This window comes from Lontra canadensis, unplaced genomic scaffold, assembly GCF_010015895.1.
Source record: "Lontra canadensis isolate GAN:19392208 unplaced genomic scaffold, GSC_riverotter_1.0 scaffold35, whole genome shotgun sequence".
NCBI lineage: Eukaryota > Metazoa > Chordata > Mammalia > Carnivora > Mustelidae > Lontra > Lontra canadensis.
Window position 1 is genome coordinate 8761441 of NW_022631029.1, and position 23888 is coordinate 8785328.

A 23888-nucleotide genomic window follows, 5' to 3' on the forward strand; every position below is an offset into this window, starting at 1 on the left:
GGCACGGACAGTCCCCACCTGCGGCCGCCGCCAGCTATCCCAGGCAGCACGGGCAGGGCTGGCTGGCGTGATGGCGGATGCGTTCGCGTTAATGCCTTGCAGCCTGGCAGCTGGGGTGACTGCAGGGTTTCTGGTGAAGAGCAGGGCCCTGGCCCTGCAGCTGGGAAGGAGGGGGTGATTCCCACTCCACCCTGCCCGAGATACAGATAGACATGCGGCTGGATGGACTGAGGGGGGAGGCAGTGGCCGGCACCTGCTGGCTGGGTGATCGCTTCCACAGCCGGGGGCATCCCAGATTTAGCCGAGGGGAGGCGGACAGCCAGAGCCCCCTCCTGCCTCCTCCAGGATTGGACATGTACCTACCCTGTGGCCAACTTGTCCTCTCTGTGGCCTGACATGTGGAGCGACCTTTCCACACACCAGGCTGGGCCAGCAAGCAGCATCAAACACCAGAGTCCTTTGCCAGATGGGGAAACTGGAGCCCAGTGAAGGACAAACCCTTGCTGGGCCCCACAAGGACTGGGTGTGCAGGGAGCACGTTGTCTCAAGCAGCACCGGTCTAGGCACCCCTGGATGCCCCTGAGACCTTGGCCCCCACTCCTGGCAGGCCCTGTGGTGCCCACTCTGGCCTGGGGTAAGCAGTTCCTGCCTCAGGGAGTAGCTAAAAATCAAGGGTCAGGAGTCTAGCTGGATGATCCTTGTAAATTTTGGGTTTTCTGCAGAGTCAGGAAAAGAAAATAGGTTTGGGGCTGAGGCAGCCTCTTTGTCTTGTTTGGGGCCCGGACTGGGAGGGAGAGAAAACCAGGCCGAGGGCGGGTCTTTTCATTCTCTTATTCCCTATTCCTTCTCTCACTGCCCTGTGTCTGCTCTGCACACAGTCCTGGGTAGGGAGGGAGGACGCAGATATGTCAGGAACAAAGGAAGGGCCGGAGCAGGAGCGGCGTTGGGGGTGGGGTCCTGGATGGCCAGAAGGTGGAGGGGCTGATGGACTGGGACAAGGGAGTGGCCTCACTGGGAAGGGACAGACAGGCCAGGTGGTAAGGAGGAACAGAAGGCAACCGGGCAGAGATCAGGAATGGGCTGGAGTGAGGTGTTCAGCATGGCCAGGGCACAGGGGGAAGCGGGTGAGGAATGAGGTTGCCAAGGGGGCCGGAACAGCCAGATCAGGGCTGGGCCTTGAAAAGGACTTGCCTGGGCAGGGGCTGTTTACCAGTGGGAACATGGTCTGAGTGGTGGGTGCCGCCACCATGCTATTTCTGATCCAGGGGCATGGGGACCCAGCGATGGGTGGTGGTGGTGGAAAGGGAGGGAGAAAGCAGGGCCAGTCCTGAGCTCCTGGGAGGCAGGGTCTGTCCAAGGAGTCGTCCACTCATTCATGTGCTCACTGTAACCAACTATCTGTTACCTCCAACCCCACCTGAGCTCCCGAAGGGTAGCACCCAGCACCCACCAGGCAGCATAGGAAGGATGCCATGGTGTGGGCAAGGCAAGGCAAAGCAGGACTCGGGGTGGCCTGGAGGGATGGAGGCCAGGAAGGAGGAACAGACAGGTTCAGGGCGCCTGGATCATGGGCATGAGTTTTCTGGGACCTGACAACCTGGCTGTGAATCTCAGCCACCAACAGGTACCGTAGGTAAGTCTCACCACCCTGTGCCTCAGTGTTCTCATCAGTTGAAGGGGGGGGGTAATTACCCACTCACGCACCAGACGTGCAAGTCCCAGAGCAGGAATGGCAAGGGCCGAGCCCACCTTATTAGGCCCTGGGTCCCCACAGGCAGCCCCCTTGGTGCCTCTCCCTGTGGTTCGCACAGAGACCCCCAAGAGGCGTGGCTCGGAGGCCGGAGCAGCTGTGCAGGACACACGAGCCTGGCTAACCGGCCTGGTCCCTGAGGGTTCCACCCTCCCTGGCATTGGGGGTTCCCCAAGTCTGGGAGGAAGCCTGCCTCAGTCTACCTTCTGGCTTCCTGGGGACCCACTGAGATGCTGGCCTGACGGAAAGGGTACAGGTGTGACCAGCCCCAGCCCAAATCAAGCACATTTGCCTGCATTTGTGAGGGCGAGCTGGGTTTGAGACCGGCAGTCAGTGAGGCTTCCCCGACTTCCCGCACATTCTGGGTCCTTCCACCCTCAAGAAGAGACCTACTACCAGCTTCTCACCCCTCACTCCTTTGGCACCTGGGCTCCTCTGAGCTCTCCTGGTGGAAGGAGAGGCTCCTGCGACTGTGACAAGCCCGGTCCCTGATTGTAGTCAGGTGGCCTCCTGGAATACAGATTGCTGCTCAGAAAATCCCAGGAAGGGGCGCCTGGGTGGCTCAGTGGGTTAAAGCCTCTGCTTTCGGCTCGGGTCATGGTCCCAGAGTCCTGGGATCGAGCCCCGCATCGGGCTCTCTGCTCGGCGGGGAGCCTGCTTCTTCCTCTCTCTCTGCCTGCCTCTCTGCCTGCTTGTGGCCTCTCTGCCTGCTTGTGATCTCTCTGTCAAATAAATAAATAAAATCTTTAAAAAAAAAAGAAAAGAAAATCCCAGGAAGGGGGAAGAGTCCCCTTCTGGCAGTGATGCTTCTGGGCCGATGTATTACATCTGGAACGTCCTAGAGTCAAGGGACTTCTTTGCCCCAGGGTTTCTCCAGAGTCTGTGCCCATCCTTAACCTCCCAGGTGAAAACAACTTTGGGGAGCATCACTTTAGAGCAGCCTGTCTGCCCCCTGGGGGCCCCCACAGCTCCTCTAGGGTGGAGTGAGAGATTCCTCTCTGCACCCAGTGTCCCAGCACCAAGGGGAGCCTCAAATGTTTGCTGGAGGCTGGACTGCGGTTCCAGGCTCCCCTCCACAGAGCCCTCAGTGCTCCTCTGGTGAGTCTGGGCAGCGCCCCCTCCCCCGAATCCACATCTACCCTTGCTGGCTGTGGGCAGGTCACAGGGGCTGGGGAAGGCACGGCAGTTCTTACCTTGATGTTGTCCTGCCAGCGATGGGCTTTCTGGAAGTTCTCAGCAGCGTCGGCCAGTCTCTGAGGAATAGAGCACAGAGGGGTCAGAGGCTGAGGAAGGCCCACGCCCAGCCCCAGCCTTCTCTATCCCTAGTACTCCCTGGGGCCAGGCTGGCTCAAGGACTCTCTTGCCGTAGGCTGCCAGACCCTCAGAGATTCCTTGGCCCCAGACCTTTCTTAGCTTGCTGTGTGGGCCCTCCCCCGGCAGCTGGGTTCACATAGGACAGGTGAAGCCTGCATGAAGTGACCTGAGTGCCATCTCCACGGGACTCCCTGTACTTCAGGCCAGCCATATCTCCTTCCCACAGGATCGCAGGGGGACGCCCAAGATGCAGTAGGACCTAGGCCCTGGAGTCAAGCCCCGTTGCCCCTCTGTCACGCCAGTGCCAAGGTCAAGGGTGAACTCCCTCATCAAGGGTGAACTGCCACCAGGGACAGCCGTGCCTTGCTGATGCATCTTTGCCCAACTGCTCAGGCCCTGAGCACGTCTCACACACCCAGACCTGCTACCACCGTCCCTGCCCCAGCTTCCTGAGCCCCTTCCCAGCATGGCTCTCCAAGCCTCTGTCCACACAAGCCTGGCCATCCCTTGGGGCTGGTTCCTGCACTCTCCTCCATCACGGCCCGTCTGCATGTGAGCATTCCTTCTATCCCACATCCTGTTCCCCCCCCGCCCTCTCACAGTCTAGACGAGGAGACAGACACAGATACAACACTAGGTAGAACCACCAGATCAGGAGGAGCTGAAGTGCTTCAAGGAAGCTTAGTGCTATGGGAACTTGGGGTGTCAGGGAAGGCTTCCTGGAGGAGGCGTTGGTACTCTGCCACCCTCAGGGCCTGAACCCCGGCTGCCCAGAGATTCTTATTTTGCGCCTCCGTGCATCCTGTCCCTCCAGGAACTCTTGAGACTCCTGAAGATGGACCTCTGGGGCCTCCCACAGAGTGAAGCGCAATTAAGTCTTGTTAATCATATTGACAACTGTCACCACGAACCGGTCACTTGCATGCCAGCCCACCACCAGCCGGGTGACATGTCATGTGTAGCTGTCTCCGTTTAGGCCCAACATGTCTTCCTCAGATGAGGAGACCCAGGCATGGAGGCAGTGAGTAGCCTTGCCAAGGTCATAGCATGGGTCAGGCTGGGGCCCTGAGTCCAGCCTTCACAATCACATTTGTCTTGCCCAGTCCATTACCAAGGTCTGAAGGTGCATTCCATGGGCCCGCCATACCTGGTGAGGGACAGGGAACACTTGTGGGGGAGGGGCTCTGGCCTTCCACCCCTGCCCCCCTCCATCCCATGGTGGAGCAGTGGGGTCCTGCCTGTCAGCCTCCCTCTCTCACTCAGAAAGCCCTGGCCTCTTGGTATTTAGGACACACGCTCCCATTCATTAGTCCAGGCATGGTGTGGCATGTGGACCCCAGAAGAGAGGTTCTAACAAAGCCTGGCAGCTGCCCATGAGGGGGAGATGGGGGCTGGGACGCGGGAGACTGGTTTTCCCCCCTCCCAGCATGGAACAGGGTCGTGGTGGGGTATGGCCTACGTTCTCCGGGGTGGGATGTCACCTCTGGCAGTTAGCAGGGCCAACCTCACTCCCGCTGGGCCTAGCTCCCCCTCTTCCTCAGGCCAAGAACAATGAATGCTGGGAAAGCTATGAGGCTGGGGATCTTGGGGACAGGGTAGGAAATTTTATCTTGTCAAACCCCCTCACTTCACGATGCTGGGTCCCTCCTGGCCTCCAGTTCCCTTTCCTGCTACTCCACCTGTCTTCTCCGTAGGTTCTAGCCCCTGCCCACCTGTTATGCAGTGCCTGCGTGGGGTGGCTTACCCCACCCCACTTACCCAGCTTCGGGGACCAGGCACCTCTACTCCCAGACACCTCTCATATCTTAGGGGTCCTGGACACCTTCTGGGGTTGACCCTCAGGCCCAATGGAGTACATCCCATCCCCTCCTGGAATGAGCCCATCCACACTGGAACCGCTGTCACCTACATCTTACCCGTGCTGTCACTCAAATCACCTACTGTTCGTCCCTCAGGCTCCTGTGTCCTCTCTTGCCCTTTGTCATCTCTTCTCCAAATGTGGATCTGATCTTGTGGCCAGCCCCTGCCCCTAAGCCCTTCAGCAGCTCTCTATGGCTCTGCATATAGAAGGCAAAGCTTTCTTGAAGTCCCAAGGGGTTCGCTTGCACTGCCGTCCTGGGGCCTCTTCTCAGCCTAAACTATAAACACCCCCCGTGGATGGATGAGGCCCCTGCTTCACAAGGCTGCAGAGTTCTTTCGCAGAGGGCGTTGCTGTGGGACACGCACACATGACACGAGCTAACCGAGCATCTGCTGCGCCCACTCTGCACCTGGGCTGGATGTGAGCGTGTGAAGCCGAGAAACAGCCCTCAGGGCCGCACCTCAAGAGCTCAGCCTTGGGCAATTTCCTCCTCAGTGGCCTCCTTTCCCGGGGACCCTAGACCTTTCTTGGAGTGGGCCTCAAGCTCCACTGAGGCCACTGCCCCTCATGGGGGATGAGGTGAGGGCTGGGTATGACCCCTCTTGGGTCAGGAAAGTGCCAGGGCTGAGGGGGCTGCAAATACCAAACGGATGTCCGCTGAAGTGTCCAACTGGGCTGCAGCCTCGGGGAGCTGTCCTCTCCTGTACCCACCTCCCTGTGGGCCCAGGGTGCCACCAGCTCCTTCCACCACTCAGGGCTCCACTCCATCTGAGGGATGCGTGGGCCCAGGACCGGGGCTCCCTAGCTGAGCAGCCACAGTGAGGGAGACACGGGGAGCGGGTTGGGGGAGGGGGCTAGCCCTTAGCCTCCTCAAAGTCCCCCGGGCTCGAAGGCCTGGGTCAGCCCGCTGACTCGTGAATAACGGAGCGGCAATAGCCACAGCGAAAGGATTACGTTTAATCCTCAGTAACGATCAAGCCATTATTATTTGTTCGGTGTTACAGATCAATCAGCCCATCCCCGGGCGCTGGACGTGTGGAAACTGCTAAACACACAGGCCCGGGGGTTCAGGAGGAAGGGTGGAGGCAGTGGAACAGGGCTGCAGCGGGCAAGCGGCGGCTGCGGGAGGGCCCTTCGGGTCTGAAGGGCTGAGGGGAGAGGACTGTGCCGACCCACGGGCATGCCTGAGGGGCCCCAAGCGGCAGCCGCCTGGGTTCCAAAGCTGGCTTTCTTGAGTACGTGGCTTCCCCTGCTGGTCCTCAGTGTCTTGTCTGTAAATTGGAGATAGGAACTGTACCCATTCAGATGGTGGGCAGGTTCTTGGCAGCTCCCTTGCTCCAACCCCCAGAAATTGCCCAGAGGGGCCAGTCTCCTGGGGGTGTCTCTTGCTGGCTCCAAGCATGCAAGGCTCTTGCTCCACGTCTCTGCCTGGGATGTGCTCCCTAGACCCCCAGTCAGCCTTATCAGACTCTCACCTCCCCTGGACTCCTCCTATTGCCCTTGCCTGGTCCTGCCCACCCCCCCCCCCCGCCCCTGTCAGGCACTCAGAGCCTCGGGCTCCCATCTCCACAGAGCCCACAGCCCGGCTCAAGTCTGTATGAGAGATGTGCTTGTGGCCCAGCCCCACCCTGCCCTAAGGTTCATCCTCCTAGAGCATGAACCTCCTGCTTCTCCTGGGTCCTTATGATGGCCTCCAGGCAGGCAGGATGGGGAAGGAAACTGAGGCCCAGAGGGGAAGACAGAGCCTACAAGACTCCCAGCCGGTCAGGGGCAGGGGTGGGTGCACAGCTTGGTCCCATGTCCAGGATATTGCCTTTCTGGGGTGGTGGGGGAGATGTGGTCCATTCTCACCCCTCAGCCACCAGCAGCCTCTGGCTCTCCTGCTACCAGGCCCTAGCACATTCTGCTTTTGCCCTGTGTCCCCTCACCCAGACTCCTCAGCGGGTTTGCTCCCTCACCCTTGAGGTATTAGCGGAGGCCTCATCCTCTTCTGAACCACTCCCTGACCCCTGCCAAGCCCGCATCTGTCCCCGTCACACCTCACTGCTTTCTTCCTTGAGCTCTGAGCTTGGTGAGGGCTCTTTCCAATAAGCTGGCCCCTTGCACACAGTAGGTGCACAAGGAACATCCACTAATTTAAGGTCAGAATATCTCTGAACCTGGGTGGAGACCTGGCAGGAGTCTGGCTCTGCCAGCCAGCTGCGGGACCCTGGGTGGGTGGCTTCCCCTCTCTCAGCCACTTCTCATCACATCGTGGAGGGTTAGGGCCGGCTGGGAGGGAGACACTGCCGCAGAGCTGCTGATGGTAGCTGGCCTGGCCCGAGATGTCCCCATCGCGGCCAAGCCATTGGAGGGAACCACGGTGAGACTGCTGAGCGGGGCTGCTCACGGCCAAGTCCATCACAATAACAGCAGGCATTTCAGAGGCAATTATCAGAGAGTTTCACTTAACAATCAATTTCCCTCAGCTCCGGAAACCATTCTTACAGGAAAAGGCAAGAAAGAGGACTCGGGGTGTGCTGGGCTGGGGACGAAGCTCCCCTGCCGAGTAGCTCCTTGGCAGACACCTTCACATTTCACTAAGGGAAACATCTTTCCATTGCTATAGAGGCGGTGACCTCAGATGAGGGGCCTGGAGACATGGTGGCTGTCCCTCAGAGGCCAACAGCTGGAGGGTCCATCCCCCGCTGCTTGCTGGGAGGGGTGGAGCTTGGGGGTTAGGGGGCTAGAGCCCTCAGGCTTCTCTCTCCTCTTTGGGGGCCTGTTGCTCCCCCAGTGCTGGGTGCCTCGCTTCTCCTGAGCCTCCTCTCACCCCAGGGCTGGTCGAGCCCGAATGGGTCTGGGGAGTGACTGCCTATCAAATAGGATTTGTTTCGTGCAGCCCAGAGGGAAAGATTGTATGAGGTGTTTGGGCTTAATTAGTCATAGTTACTCCCTCTTCCAAGAGGATACTAGAGGGTTAGGATGAAAGGCTCTGAACTCACGGGGAGCAGGTTATTGAGATCTGGGCCACTGAGTGCTGAGACTGGCAGAAGCCAGGATGGGGGGCCCAGAGGTGGAGTCTGGGGGCTGCAACGTCCTAGCACCAAGCAGATGCCCTGAAGACACTGCCCAAGGATTTCAAGGAAGGGGATGGGGACAGAGGACACCAGACCCCGCCCCTGGCACCTCCCCTGGGCCAGGGCTTCACGGACAGGTGTGGGTCATCCAGGGACAGGTGGAAGATTGGGCCTCTTCTTCACCCTCCCCGTTCTATGCCTCTTAAGCCACTGGAGAGGTGGCATTGTCAGTTTCCCTGCCTTTTATAGGAGAGCAGACTGGGGCTCAGAGCATAGGTGTCATGAGCCCAGGCCCCTGGTAGGGAAGTGGTAGAGGGACATCGACCCAGATCTATCAGCAGTGTTGGACGGTGAGCATCTCAGGGAAGGACGGGTCTGGCCACACAGGTCTGCTGCTTGGGCTCAGATGCCCCCCACCTGCCCCTGAGAAGCTGTTCCTTTGTCTTTTCCCAGGAGAGTAGATCAGCCTTCCAGATGCTGCTCTGAGCCCACCCTCTATGGGCAGTCACTGGGCCCAGACCTCAGGAGGGGCTGAGGACCAGGGTGTCCAGCAGCCCCTGACAACCCAGCCTTGCCACCGCCGCCATCCTGCTTCCCTCCCTGCCTGCGGGCCCCGTATTAGCTCTGTATTGTGCACTGATAGATACTAAATACAGATTTCCAATTTCCAGAGCTGTTATGGTCTAATGAGTAAATAATATACATATTTAAAACTGTCTAAAAACATATCTGCATAATTAAAATATCTGCATAATAACGAAGCAAGATGCAGCTTAGCAAGGAAGCAGCTCGAGCTCCAGGGCTGACGACAGGGGTAGGTGCACAGGTGGGGTGGAGGGTCACTGCCCTGTGGGTCTCTTCCTTCCTGCTACCTTGGCCTGAGTGGGCATTTGTCTGTCTGTCCACCACCTGCTCCAGGAGGTTACTTCCACGGTCAGGAACAGGAGAATCCCAACTTGGCCACATCCTTGAGGTACACGTATAGACGGATGGTGTCGCTGCCTGAGTGACGGCAGTCTTGAGGACTCTGACTGCCACCATCTGTGACACCTGACATGCTTAGGGCTTTCCGGGCATAGCCCCGCTCACCACAACCTTCCAAGGGCAGGTCATGTCCCGAGCCCCCAGTTTGCTGGGTTCTGAGGGGCAGAGAGAAGCACACCGGCACAGGCAGAGCGGGCTGCCCAGGACCCATGTCGAAGGAGATGCCATGGCTTTGCTTTCCTGTTGAATGTGCCACAGACACCTGTGCGCTGGGGTAGGACCACACTTGGCCTTGCCCTCCCACCCTCTCCATCCTGCTGCATCTGTCCACACCGGACACACTTGGCTCCCGTCCATGACACCTCCAACCCACCCTTTCTGTATGAACCCGACCTTCAGCCGAAAGATAAAACCACCACCAAAACAATGAAAAACAAACAAACACTCAAACCTCAGACCCAAACTCCAGCAACAAAAACTGTGGGGGAAAATCACTAATGCTCCTCGAAGTGAAGGGCACCTCGGGGACAGCCATCACGTGGGGCCTGTGTGGTTGTTGGCAGCCAGCAGGCTCCCTGACCTTTTCCCTTACCAGCTGCACACGTCCTCTACGAGCTGATTAAAAAAAAAAAAAAAAAAAAAAAAGTAAAATGGATTTTTTTCTTTAAGGAAAAGAAAAAAAAAAGGTCAGAATACATGTACCAGGAAAAAACTCATTCGAGTTGTGGATCCCCTCTGGAGGGGCTCCCGGCTCTCCACCCCCAGGCCTGGGTTTGCTTGCTCTCTGTGGGCATCTCGGCCTCGGTTATCGATTCCTGTGCCTTCTTGGTCCTGCCTGCAATGGCAGCCCCTGTTTTAACTTCCCAGGAAAGACAGGAAGAAGGGAGGGGTGGCTTGGGCTAAAGATGGAGATGGGGCTGGAGAACTGGGTATCCCAGAGGCTGGAATTTCAGACCGCACAGGATTTCCTGGAACATTCCCGGGCACCCAGGGAAGGTTGCTGTGTTGTACTGTGCAAGGCAGGACTTCTTAAAAAACCCACTCTCTCCTACTACTGATATATTACCCTCCACCGGACAGTTTAACATCAGGAGTGGGAAGCCATGTAAGAAGAGCAGGAAGGAAAATAGGTGAATTGGCACTTGGGGGATGACATCAATTCCACTGGCTTTGCTGCTTTAGCTTTCAACGGGAACCTCCGTCAGTCTAGAAAGAGCTGGGTCCAAGGTATCATGGGGCAGGATCCAAATGTGTCCACTGTGAACGGGGCAAGGGGCGAGGGGCCCCTGTGGGTGAGCAGAACATTCTCAGGGGTTGGCCTGAATTTACAGAGCAGTTGTCAGGCACTGTGGCTGAAGTCCACCCTCTGGAAATTTCAGCTCTGGTGTTGGGTCGCTTCAGGAGGGAATGAGTGTGGACAGCCTTGTGCTGAGGGCAGAAGCATAGGGCTGGCTCTTGGGCCCCTGCCGTGCCCAGTCACTACTGCTGCTCCTGGGTCCCCTGAAGGGCACTCGTCAGAGTTTTCCTGATGAGAAATAAGCCAAAAAATCCAACACACAGGTCAGAGTTTGGGCTATGGCCTCAGAGCCCGGCCATATGCAAGCACCTTACCCCTGACGAGGGTGAGCTGAGGGTTGGGACATGTGGATTCCAAGGCTGAAGGAGCTCAGTCCAATTGGCACAACCCCTCAGGGGGCTAACAGGGGTAAGAACCCACCAACATAGCTGGCACCCCCTTAGTCTCAGCATGAAACCTGCATATCTGTACAGGGGACTCAGTCCCTGGTGAGCCAGGTGGAATTTCTCATAAAATTTCCAGTTTTGTCAACTTTCCTCCCTCTGAAGGATGACCCAGTGTAATTCACCAATGTATCTTTCGTTCCTTTAAAAAACATGCAGATAGCATCAGGTGAGGGTGTCAGGCCCAGGGCTGTTGGCCACTCTCCAGTCAGAGGAGATGGGCGACACACCATTTATCAAAGTGTACTGTGGAAATGTCTCTGACTCCTCTCCCTCAACAGGCCATGTTCTGGATACAAGCACGTGAGGGCATGGGTGTGTGTGTGCGTGTCTGTGTGTGACAATGGCCCTGCCACAGAGACCAGGAGTCCCGAGCTCCTAAAGCCAAGTGGTTGCCCAGTGCATAATCTGGGAAACGTTGCCTTCATCTCTTCACACCTGTCTCTCACCTGCATATGGGACCAGAATCCTGCCTGGGCTCTCCTAGGGCCACGGGAATGCAGATGCACAATAAGGTCCAGACAGAGAGCAGGAGGTAGACTCACTCTGGGTATTGGAGATACAGCCCCAGCTTGTAGGTTGCCCCTTCCCTTAGCTCTGCCCAGGGACCTTTGGACTGCTCCAAAACAATCTTGGATTCTCTCTTGGGCCTTCTGACCTTGGCTTGACCTGGCTTCATTTGAAGCTCATGCCAATGAACTGTTTGTCCCTCTCCTTATCACTGCCTTTGTCCACTGGACCCCAGCATCCTCCCTGTCCTCCAGCCCAACCCTGCCTTAGGTAGGAACTGAGGGCCCATTTGTATGTCTTACTCAACCAACTCTACCCAAGCTGGGCCATCACTTCCCCAAGTCCATCTCTTGGAAGCTGGTCCCCTCCAAATCCCCCTACTCCTGTGACCTCCCTCTCCCTTCTGACCAGACCTCTCCAGAACCACACTCAACCCAACTTCAGACTCCTACCCAAGCTGCTTAGCATAAACTCATCCTCCCCAGGCACCCCCCGCCCAGGCCCATGCCCACCTAGGCCCCACTTTCCTGTTGCCACCCTTTATGGGGACCTGTGTGGCCTGGCCTTGCCAACCTTGTCACTCTCGCCCCATGATGACCTGGATTTCTGCCTTCCCACCATGTTAGCTTCCCTGCCCTTGTTTGTGCTGCACCCTAAGCCTGGACTACCCCCACCCCACTCCCAAACCTCCACATTTGCCTCCTCCAGGAAGCCTAGTGCTCTGGCCAGCCTGGTTTCCAGAATTCCCTGTGGTACCTTCCATCACTACTTTGTCTAGCTCCCTCCATGTGTGGTCTCTTGAGGGCAGGGACTTGATTCACCAGTGTGTGGCCCTGGTTCTGGGTGCAGGCTTCCATCTTGGTCAGTAGGCTGGTGGTGGTGGTGAGGAGATCAGGAAGTGCCCTTAGACACCTGCTGGCTTAGAGGCCATGGATATGCCTGTTGTGGAGATGGCAGAGACCATGCCAGAAGCATCACCGATGACAGAACACAGGGATTCCAGATGGTGCAGAGATAAAGGCGTGAGCAGAGTGAGGCTGAGTACAGGCCCCACAGGGTACCCCACGCAGAAGGGGCAAGTGGCTGCCTCCGAGGTCTGAACTGAAGATGTCTGCCTCACTAAAAATCTCATCCACCAGTCCCACCCAGCTGCTGCCAAGTCAATGATGAAATGGTCTGGAAGCAAAAGTCACCGAGGCCTTGCCAGAGTGAGAGGCTGGGGGTGGTGGACACAGGCTCCTCATCTGGCCAAGTCAGCCAGGGGTTTGTCCTCCTGTTCTGGCCCCAGACCAGTGCATTCTCCAGACATGATCCAACCCCCTCCTCCAAGAAGATTTCACAGATGTCTTTACACCCAACCAAGGCCCAGGGACAGGACATGAGAACATGGTGGTTCCAGTGGGAAGAGGTTGATATGACCCTCCCTTTTTCCTGTCAGCAAATGTTTATTAAGCACCTACTGTGTGCCTGACCTATGCTAGGCTAGGTCCTGCTCTCATGCAGTGTACCACCTGTAATTCTTCTCTATGTCCCACCCATCATACTACTATAATTCGGTCCTACTGTCCCGAGCACAGAACTTGGTAGAGGCCTCTATACTAACAGCTGCCTGAGTAGCAGTTTTGCTGGGAGAATTTAGGGGTGCTAGGAGGTCTTTCTGTTATGAAATGTACTTCCATGTAAAAGCTGAGCCTGAGCGCCCCCCATCAACTAGAACAGGAGTGTGATCCCCTGCCTGTGAGGACAGCAGAGCCCAAGCCCCTACCCAACCACCATGCTCCCTTCCCATGATGTTATTTTTATACTTTTTCCTAAAACACAGCCTGAGCGGGCCCTTCTCGACTCTATTAACATTAGGAATCTAATCAGTAATCAGGCAGCTCATAATTTTCTGATTAGCTCTGATTAGACCCAACCTCAGGGGGAGAGGGAGTGGGACAGTGAGAGGGGAGGTGGGGCTGGTGGGGCACCAGGACATGCCTGAGGGGGCAGTAGCTGGGCTGGGGTGGAGGGCAGAGGGAAAGGGCCTCCTTCCCCACTGTCCTCTGTCCTGGCAGAGGGTGTTGGGTGGAGTCTTGGGTTGCACTGGGTCAGAAAGGTTGCAGGGGTCGGACAGCAGGGCAGTAGGAAAGAGGCCCCTGGTCCCCTCACAGTAGGGACCCCAGGGCAAGCTGGGCCTGGACTTTCAGAACCATGGACAGAGGCAGGCAAGCTTGGCTGGGTGGCCCAAAGGGCCGGGTTTGGCCATCTTTCTGGGTCCTACCCTGCTTAGGTCCCCGGGGTCACATTCCAGGAATGATCCCAGGAGTTGCCTCGAGTGTTGGGACAGTGACCAACTGGTCAACTGGGCAGGCCCAGGGATGGGCCTGCTCAGAGGGCTGCAGTGTGTGACCTTCACATGGAGAGCTGGCCCTGGCCACTGTTGCTGAGCACACCATAAGCAGAACTTGATGACCATCACCTTCATTGTAAAGACAATGAGGCCAAGGGCCTCACTGCACATTCGGGAAGCCAAGACCTGGAGGGACCACCCAGGTGATGGTGCCAGTTAGAGATAAGCCTGGACATATACTGAGGCATCCCAGGCTAGCCAAACCTTTCTTCTGCCTGAGTCCTGTATGTCACCATCATACCACATGCAATGGATGGTTCCATGGTGCCAGTCAAACCAGACCTCCTAGACCTGCCACACGTGGGAACTGGACCTCTGGTCTGTCCCTAGTCCTGGATAACCATGAAGCCCAAACTTCTCCTTGCCCCCTACTACCCCCATCCAGCGGCCTTCCCCATAGGCCCAGACCCTTCTGAGTCAAATCCTGAAGCCCCAGTCAAACCAAGGTCAGAGTGGCCCTGCCCGTGCCCCTGGTCTGGATTACCCCTTGTTGGACGCAACCATCCAGGTGACCTCTGGTGAAGCGCGTGAGCCCCGTTGGAGGAGACGTGCACAGCTAATGCCATGCAAATTGGCACGGAGGCAATCAGCCTGACTCTACAAGCTGCCCCACCGGCCGCAGGCTGGCTCATTGTCTTTTTTGTCAATTTGCATCTCATTACCCAGAAGGCTGTGCTTGCTAAAGGTTAAAAGAAAAAGAGAATCAAGCCTTACTGCACCCTGCCTCCAGTGAGGGCACACCCCCTATGTGGGACAGGGCTGCCCGGTGGACTGGCCCATGAGGTGCACTCCACAGGGAGCCCGTCAGCTCCATCACCCCCACTGCCACCACCGTTACCCCATTGCCACCAGAGTGTCACTCCCATCACCACCATCACCGCCACCTCCGTCATCACTGCTGATCCCCACCTAACCAACGCCAGCATGGCTCATCACCCCTACCACGATTATGCCGTCACTGGTCCTCCCAACACCGATCATGACCGGCATCACTACCTCCACCTCTGTCATCACAGGCACCTCCACCATCACCTCCCACTGCCTCATGGTCACCACCTGCTCCATCACCTCTGCATCCCTCAGGGGAGTCTGGTGAGCGGGCAGAGACCGCTGACCCTTTACCTTTCTCTATCACCCTCCAGCATCATGGGAAGGTTAGAGAAGCTGTAAACAAACAATCTGGTGATCAGAGACCTCATAAGTCAACCACCTGGATTCAGGAGCTTGTAACTGGGTGTCTCAGGAAGGCAGCCCGCATGGCCGGGGTGAGGCAGGTGGAGGGAGGATGCCTGCTGCTCTGACAGAGCCCCCGGGAGACTGGGGCTTTGTTTACCCCCTGATTAGCTGCCAGTGCATCCCGAGTCATCCTGTATGTGTGACACGGTGACTGCCCCCTGTCTGAGCCTTGGTGGCCTCATCTCTAAAATGGGGCTTCTAGTAGTCTCGACATCATAAGGCCTCATGTGGATGAGGGTAGAAAATGAGAGGAGAATATCGAACATCTAGAACCCACTGCATGACCAGGCAAGGAGGGTGGTTTAATCAAGCTGGGAGGACTTCTGGGAAGAGGGAACAGCAGACCAAACTTGAAACAAGGCCAGATGGACGGGAGAAGGGAGGGGACTCCAAGTGGGAGCCTGAGCAGGGCCAAGTGGTGGAGGTGGGAATGAACGGGCTTCTCTGTGAGGAGAGGACAGTCAAGGCCAAGGCAGCTGATGCAGGCCTTCACTCTCCCACGGTGTTTGTGCTCCTGGTGTGGCTTAGCCTCCACCACAGGGCGCCATGATTTGAATCTTGCTTCACACACGTGTTCCCTCTAAGCCCCATGAAGCCCAGTCATTATTCCCATTCCACGGACAAGGGGCCAAAGCAGAGAGATGAGCCTAAACCAAGGCAAAGTCAGGGCTTCCCTGCAGAGGTCACCCAGAAGAGTAGGAATTGGGGCCAGACCTTTCCACTCAGGCCATCACTCTGCTGGGTGAGGATGCCTGAGACCCGACCTTATCGCTACCCACCAGCTTTGGTGGCGGCAGCATGAGCACCATCTGGGACACAAGGCTGGGCACCAGCTGGCCCAGAGGCCATGCCGGGGGCCTGGGAAGAGCCGCCGGGCAGACAAAGGCTTGGAGGTGGAGGGTGGGGTGGGCACAGCCCGGTTGCCAGGTGGAAACGCCCAGGGTAAAAGCTGCTCTGAATCCTGGCTGCATCCCGCTGTCGCAATCAGCTTCGACACTTGGTTATTACGAGGAGTAAAGGCGGCCGGCGGGACAGCTGGAGCCTTGGCGACAACATTCAAGGCGTTTGTCAGAGCCATGGGACACGGGCTGCCAGGCGCTAATGGCTTCTGCTTGCTGCTGCCAAGTGAGAGGAGGGCGGGCAGGCGGAGGCGGCCTTGCTCCTGCCCGGGCCCCGTGCCCACCTCATGCTACGAGGCTGCTCCACGACAGGTAGGGCCCACCTGGGCCTGACAGATGCCTAGCAACGGCCGCAGAGCCGTGGCCCTGGATGGGGAGGGCGGGGCAGGCGGCCGGCAGCATGTGTCTGCCTGTCTGGGACCTTACCTCTCCCACCTCCATGCAGGCTGCAGCCCCGCTCTGCTGGGGGGAGGGTCTCGAGTCTGTTCCCTACCGTGCTGTCTCCCAGGAAAGTGTCCTTTAATCCCAGCTGGCTAAGGCCACTCAGCCCCTGATCTCCTCAGCCCTCTGGGCTGGACTTTTGTGGGAGGGAGCCCCGTAGTGATGGGCCCATGGTGGACTCAGATCCAGCCCGATGGGGTGATTTCAGCTCTCCTGGCCCCAGCTTTCCTCTCTGTGAAACGGGAAAATGGCACCATCCACCCAGGGAGCCTGCCTCAGTGGAAAACGGGAATGCTTAAGTGCTGGTTACATGGAACCCAAGGACACTTGGCCTTCTTAGGAAGGGCTAATCTCCCAGTCACATGTGCCCTGAGAGTGGTCCCCGGGACTGCCTGAGGAAGAGGACAGCTTCTGAAGGCAGGGCTGGAGCAAACTGCAGAGAATAGCCGGGGGTTTTCCAGGAAGGAGAGACTTATGGCCAGGTGATCAGGTAGGGCTTTGAGTAAAAAATGTTCCTGAAGTATACACAGTCAGCAAGGACTTTCTGCGTCTGGAAGTGCACTGGTAGGACCTGTGATTTGCACAAACATTAATCCCCATAGCAGCCCCTACAAAGCAGGGCCCATGCCTACCCCATTCTGCAGATCAGGAAATTGAGGCTCAGATGTGGTCGCTCAGATCGTCTGCCGTCATGGCTCTCCGAGAGCAGGGTGGGGGCTGTTCCCCATCCTCCGCTCACTGATTCATTCATGAGACACCCCAAGTGCCCTCTCTGAGACACTGAGCCCCTGCTGAGGAGGAAGTGGGTGGGTCTTTGGCTGGCTATGGATGGGAGCACATGGGATGGAAGAACACTGTGGGGCCGGGAGAGGGATCCAGGAGGCAGGAGAAGACCTGGATGGGCCTGAGTGCAGCCTCAGCTTTACTGGATGACCTTGCACTTGTTGTCCTGGGTGGCCTCAGAGTTCTTGCCTGCCACTCCCACTGGCTGAGGAAGTGGGGAAGGTGGGGAGCTGTGTGTCTTTCCCAAGGTCACCCAGCAAACTCTGGCCCCCAGGAGCCCTCTGCCACCTGTGGTCAGCCTCCAGCACTGCTGCCATGCTCAGCCTACAGCCTGGGACCTTCAAAGCATCAGGGCTGGAGCTGGGTGCTGCTGTGGGTTTATGTTCATCAGCCTTGAGCCTGACGACACTCTGGGCAGCTGTGCTTGGCTCTGCCTAGATCGCAGACTACTGCCTGAGATAAGGGGCAGAAGGCCCATCTCCTAGAGGAGCAGACCTCAAGTCCTAGGCTAGCTGGCTAGGCCCCAGGGTCATTCTTCCACACTCATCAAGTCAGAACCTCCACGAGCCAATCTCACCCCATTTCACTGGTGGAAAACCCAAAGCTCAGTGGGAGGTGGGCCTCTCCTGGGTCGGTGGCGGGGGTGCAGTGAGCCATGAGGATAAGGGTAGAAGTTGCTCACTGTTCTTGGATCTGCTTTCCTTCCCTGAACCCACAGAGATGGGTACTCTTTGGGGTGCCCCCTCCACCATGAAACTTCCCCACAAGAAAGGGGGGGTAAGTGGGGCTCCTGTGATGGGGAATTCTTGAGCCTCCACTGAAGGAAGTCTGCCAGGGAGGAGCATGGCAGGGAGTCTCTGTCTTCTATAGGGGGTGGGCCATAAGGCCTCTTCCAGCTGATTTTGTGGTCGACAGTTTTGCAATAGGGGCTGGAGTGTTGGGAGCTGGAGAAGGAGGGCGTGTGCACATGCGCATTCAAACGTGTACACAGGTGTACATGCATGTGAGTCTGGGAACACAACTGCAGATTTAAGAAACCCTATGTGAACCCAGATGCACATGGGAGTGTGGAAACAGGTATACCCGTGCATGCGGGCCAATGTGCACTCCAGCACATTCACACAAGGCAGGTGAGACCACAGCTTCATGTCCTGGACTCCGTCCCCAAGGCACAGGTTGGGCAGGGGTGCTTCCTGGGGTGGCTGGGTGTGGGGTGGCTTCCTGAGCCGCAGCTTCTGCCCACTCGTGCCTGGCCAAACAGAACCTTCTGGCTACCACCTGTCTTGTTCCTGCCGAGTGGTCTTTCCTCAAGCGTCCCCTCGTTCATTCATTGGTCTACCTCCTTCCTGCCCTCACTCCTGCCTACGATCATTTTACTTTGTGTTATCCCAATGAACACCACAGTATGGAATAAATGAAAAGGTGACCCCCAAAACACCTCTTCTTTCAACAAGCGTTATTTGTGGCCTGAGCTGGGGGCTGGAGAAAAGGATGAATCAGGCCTGGACCCACCCGCCCCGTCCCAGACTGCCCAGTGGAGGGAGGGGGCTCCCACACCTCCATGCTCACCCCACAGCCCTGCGATCACAATGTGGCCAATACCAGGCTAGGTGCACATGCAGACCAAGGAGATCTTGGGCACCGTCTCCTGCCAACCGCCCACCGGGGGCCTTCGTGATTACAGTCATCACTCATGGGGGCCGACAATGAGGAGGCGAACACTACCATGGGGGGCAAGGCTGGTGCTACTGCTCTGTTTTTCAGAAGAAAAGCAGGTGGGAGGAGGATCTGGGACCCAGCCTTAAGTCTGTTCTGCTGCTGGGCCCAGGCCTGCAGGGCTATAGGCTGTGCTGGTCATCCCTTTGTGACCAGCAATCCCAGAGCTGTCAGCAGTCCCTGCCTATAGCCTCCAGCAAGTCTCTGAGGCTGGGGCAGTAGGACATCCCTGAGGTCACACTACAGCCCAGGTGCCAGGTCCTGAACGCTGTTTCTAGTAAAGGTTGGAGGGGCTGAGTGAAAGTCCCCCCAAGACACCATTCCATGGGAAGCGGGACTTGACCTCTGTGGGGATTTGATCTAAATGTCTCATCTTCTATAGTCAGAACACAAAGCAGCCGGTCTCCCTTTTCCCTTTGGCTACCAGGAGGCTCAGAGTCGACTCAGAGACTCAACACCAAATGCCTGGTCTACCAGGGGCTGCTTATCATGGCTCGTTTATCTTATCCTTATTATTCATATTCTATGTTTTACTACGTATGCTTTTTTTTTGAAAAGGTGCTCAATACTTTGCTGAATGAATTAGTGAATAGGCCAAATTAAACTGTGCACCCGAACCTGCCCTTGCTCTCCTTTCCTCCCTCCCTCCCTTCCTTGAGATTTTATTTATTTTAGAGTGGGAGAGAGAGACAGCATGAGTGAGAGGGGAGAGAGAGAGAGAGAGAGAGAGAGAATCCTAAGCAGACCCCATGCTAAGCATGGAGCCAGACACGGGGCTCGATCCCAGGACTGTGAAATCATGACCTGAACCGAAACCAGGAGTCAGACACCTAACCACCTGCGCCCCCCAGGCGCCCTCCATGCTCTCCTTTTCTAAGAGACAGCTAGACCCATGGGAAGGAGCACTGGACAGGAGTCCAGCGCTCTGTGGAGTGTCGGCCAGTTGCTCTCCCCGGCTTTAGTTTCCCCCTTCCTGTACCCGTCTCTGCATCCCCTCCCCAGGTCCGGCAGGATGGGTGGCTCTGTGAGCCAAGACTGACAGGCAGTGGGCAGTGGGGCCCTGTTTGGAGCCACCGCCCCACCACCGTGGCAGGCAGCATCTGGCAGGCACAGTCGTCTCCCTGGAAAACGAGATGCTTCTTATTGAGATAACGAATCGCTCCATTTAGATCCAAATTAACCTCCCCCAATTACCCCATTTTCTACCACATTTCACCAGATCGAAATCCCCTTCTGCCCGCAAAGTCATGTGCCTTGCCCCTCCTCATTCCTGAAGCCATGTTCAATGGCCCTAGAGGGGCCAGCCATGGCACCTCCCCCTCACCATGACCATGATTTTCTTTTCTTTCTTTTCTTTCTTCCCAGGGGGTGGGAGTGGGAGCAGGGGGAATGGGAAGCTTGATGCAGCTGTCGCTCTGAGGACCGAGAATTTTTATTTTATTTTTTTAGCTCATTCTTTGAAATAAGGATGCAATATGGGATCAATTTTTGATGACAGTGAAGTAAAAGGGGAAAATAGTAGCAATTTTCTCTTCTGAACATGCCCTATTTAATGGAAGGATGTCACGGTGGTTTTATCCAGAGAAGAGAGAGGGCCTGGTTCCTAGGGACACATGGTCAGATGTGTCTGGCAGGATCTCAGCCTGGGGATCGCTGGATACCCCCTCCCCAGCCTCCCAGTGCCCCCATTAGGAGGGTCAGGGCCCAGGACACGGGGAGAGGAGAGACTGAGGTGGCAGGGCTCCACGTCACCTTCTGGGGCCTGGCCACTGTGGACTGAGATTCCATCTACCTGACCCAGCTCCAGGGAGGACCCTCCCCACCTTGTGCTCTGCTGGTCTCAGCCTGCATCAGGATTCTAGAGCTGGAACCCCAGGGAATCCAGTGTTAATTAGGGTTATAAAATCCTGCCCAGCTGCTGCTGCCGCCTTTGTGTTAAACCTAGGGAGCTGAGCTCCCGTTGGCCTGGAGCTGGTGAGGGTGAAGAAGAGTGGTGGGAGGCCGAGTGGGGCGGGGTGGGGGTGGGGACACACCAGGATGAGAGAGTGACGTGCTGAGCCCTGAGCTGGCCGGGACTGGGGGCTCAAGGCATCCAGCTCCTTGTCTTGGGGCTCAGGAAGGAGAGATGGGGTGATCAAGGGGGCAGTGGTGGGGGTGGTTCTCAGGGACACTGTAGGAGGAATTAGATGTGTCCCCAACCCCAGTCCCTGCCTTAGAGATGAACTGCAGTCAGACCTGGGCTGAGGGAGTCAGGAGGACTGGCTCTGCCTGCTGCTCTAAGTTGCTGCAGGGGAGATTAAGATCCTTGGGCTGGATGGACTGGGAGGGAGGCCGCCAGGGCCACATCTCCACCAGAAACCCAGCCATTTGCCATGGAGCCCCATGAAGCCTGGGGGACCCCAGAGCAGCTGAGTGCCACCCTAGTCAGCCTTGGCCCACCCTTCCTGAGGTCTAGTCCCCTCTGGCCATCTGTCTTCCAAGGCCTCCTTCACCTTGCAGTGTGGGGACTGAGGACAGATATGAATTAGAGCCATACCTTGAAGGACTGAGCTACTTGGCTGCGGGCGTCTCCTTCGCAGACACGTGCAGTCACCCCAGGCGGCTTGTGACCCGCGAACACAGCACACGGTCACACCAAATCCCCACATGCTCCCGCGCGCCTGCACGGAGCCCCCGGTTATGAAGACACCCAGCCACGCACTCACAAGCACGGCCCCCGCCTAGGTGTGGTTGTCGCAATCGATGACTCTGGCTTCACACAGTGGGAAAAACACTGGCCTCTCTTTGGAGCCTTTTCCCATCCACCACCCATGGGCCCACTATACAAGTACGCCCAGACCCCCTAAGTGACCTTCCACAATCTTCAAGAGGAGGCTACAACACCACTGGCAAGAGCCCAGCCCCTGCTGCCTCCTCCAGGGCGCCCCGTGCCCCCAAATTTCTGCAGATCCTAGGTGACAAGTAGAGAGGTGGTGGGCTGGGCTTAGCATCGACAGATGCCGCCTCAAACCGCGCCCACCACCTCCCTCCCCTCCTCGGCTGTGGCCGGGCCTCTGAAATAATTAGCAATTCTGCTCGACAAAACGCTGGCCCGATGGGATAATAAACTCCAACATCTGTCAGAAGAGCGAGCTCCTATGGAATTGCCAAGAGAAACATTTTTCTCCTCATTCAATTCACATTTAAATCGAAAACAACCCCTCCAAGTCTGCGCCAGGCCGGCGGCACGGGGCTCCGGGAGCCCACAAGCTGTTCCCGGGCCTGCAAAGAGGCTTGGACGAGTGGTGATCACTCACTCAAATTAACAAATCACTTTATTTAGAAATGAGGAGAATTTGTAAATGACGGATGGCTCAAGAGCCACTGAGGAGGAGAGGAAGCCAGCCATCGGCCCTGCTGCTACACTAGTGGGCGGTCCTATGTCCCCAGTACCCCTCGGGCCCCAGGTGGAAAGGCCTCCCCAGGAGCTCCAGTCCTGGGAACCAGCGCTCCCCGTCTTCACCACTGCCCAGTGTTGTAACAGACCAGGGATCATGTTGCTGTTTTGTAGTGGAAAACTGAGGCTCAGTGAAATCCTAAGACCCCAGTCATTCCTCCTGGCCGGAGAAGGACACAGGCAGGCTCCCTCTGGCTCACAAAATAGCCTCTTGGGCCTGCAATTCCATGTCTGGGCTGCTGGAGGCGCTGTGCAGAGAGGACTAGGTCCTCTGTGAGTCCAGGCTTGGGTCTGGCTATGTGCAATCCTTGATTTATTCAATAAAACTGCACTCTTTCTTTCTTTTTTTTTTTTTTTTACAACTACACTCTTGAAACAGGAACCCTAGAGACTTGAGTTCTGGGCCTAGGGCCCAGATTAACTGTCTATACAATGAAAGATGTAGACTTGGATTGCCAGGGGCCTTCCCAGCTATGAGGGCCTCTGAAGACTGGGTGTCAAACACTGATAAGTGGAAAAAAACCATACTGATGAATGAGCCCCAGTCCTGGCCAGGCCCCTCCTTGGGGTTCTGACAGTGGCCTGTGTGCTTCCATAAGGTCTCCTCTTTAGGGTTCCCCAAATGTCCATATTCTTCCATCATACCCCTCCTCAGGGTTCTCCCAGGACCTACGTGCCCTCATCTAAGACTGCGCTGCTCTGTCACGTGATTCCCCAGCACACCGTGCACTCTCCGAGGCATGCACAATGCTGTTTTTTTCCATCCCAGTGGCCCCAGTGCCCAGCTCTTGGTTAACTATTTGCTGAATCAACATATGAATGAATGAATGCCTGGTTGCGCAGACGCTCAGATGCAGGAGACAGGGGCTTGATTAAGTGTCTGACTATGGGGCCACAATCTCATACCTCCTTGCTTTTGCATGGAACATTCCCTCCGCTTGGAATGCTCTTCTCCTCCCTGCTCTGGCTGCTTCTTAATGTCCAGCTCCGTTGTACTCTGTGCAGAGCTTCCTGTTCAGCTTCTAACAGCTGTGGTTACCATAAAGGCACCAGGCTGGTTGACAAGGCTGGCTACCCTGGGCCAGGCTCTCTTGAGGTCACAGCAGGGCCTGATTCCTCCTGTGTCCCCTCTTGGGCCAGAGCCCGGTCTGTGGTGAGGGCTCAGGACATGGCCTACCTCTGAGAGCTTTCCAGGTGGGAATGTCAGGAGCTGCTGATATAAACTGAGGAATGACCTTGGAGAGAAGAGGGGGTTGTCGAGGGGTATGGAGACAGGAGACTGGGCCGGAGGGATGGGGAGGGGAGTCCAGATTCCCAGGAAAAGATTCCCAGAGCTGGGAGCGCTGGGGTGTTGGTAGAGGTCTGGTGGAGGACTTTTTTGCTTCTGCAGGTCACTTTCTTGCACAAGGTTCAGCGCAATGCTTCTCCCCAAACCATGACTGTGAGCTCAGATGCTCCACTGGGGGCTCCAGGGAGCCCCTGCCAAGGAAAGAGCAGACTGGAACAGGGTACTCTGAAAACACCATGCCTCTGTCCTGGACCCCACAGGCTCTACAGAGGAGCATCGGGGAGACCACGACACCAGCTGTGGGGCTGTGTCAGACTTAGATGGGATCCTGGGAGGCTTGGGCCCCTGCTGGAGCCATCCAGGAGCCTTGGCCCTTTTCCCTTCTGCACCTCAGTTTGCTGGTCTGTAAAGCAGAGATATCCTCCCCTAGGTGCAGTGGTGCAGTGAATGGACAGAGGGATGAAGCAGCTGTGACAGGG

General features: G+C 56.9%; 1 protein-coding gene across 8 annotated transcripts in view; it reads right to left on the minus strand.

The window, feature by feature from the left end:
• CACNA2D2 (calcium voltage-gated channel auxiliary subunit alpha2delta 2) overlaps nucleotides 1–23888 on the minus strand; it is a 138915-nt gene that overhangs the window by 29376 nt on the left and 85651 nt on the right. For all 8 annotated transcript variants that reach the window (XM_032868143.1, XM_032868142.1, XM_032868147.1 and 5 more), the window contains exon 4: nucleotides 2944–3003. In XM_032868143.1, coding sequence (XP_032724034.1) covers nucleotides 2944–3003 — 60 coding nt within the window. The remainder of the gene's footprint in view (nucleotides 1–2943; nucleotides 3004–23888) is intronic.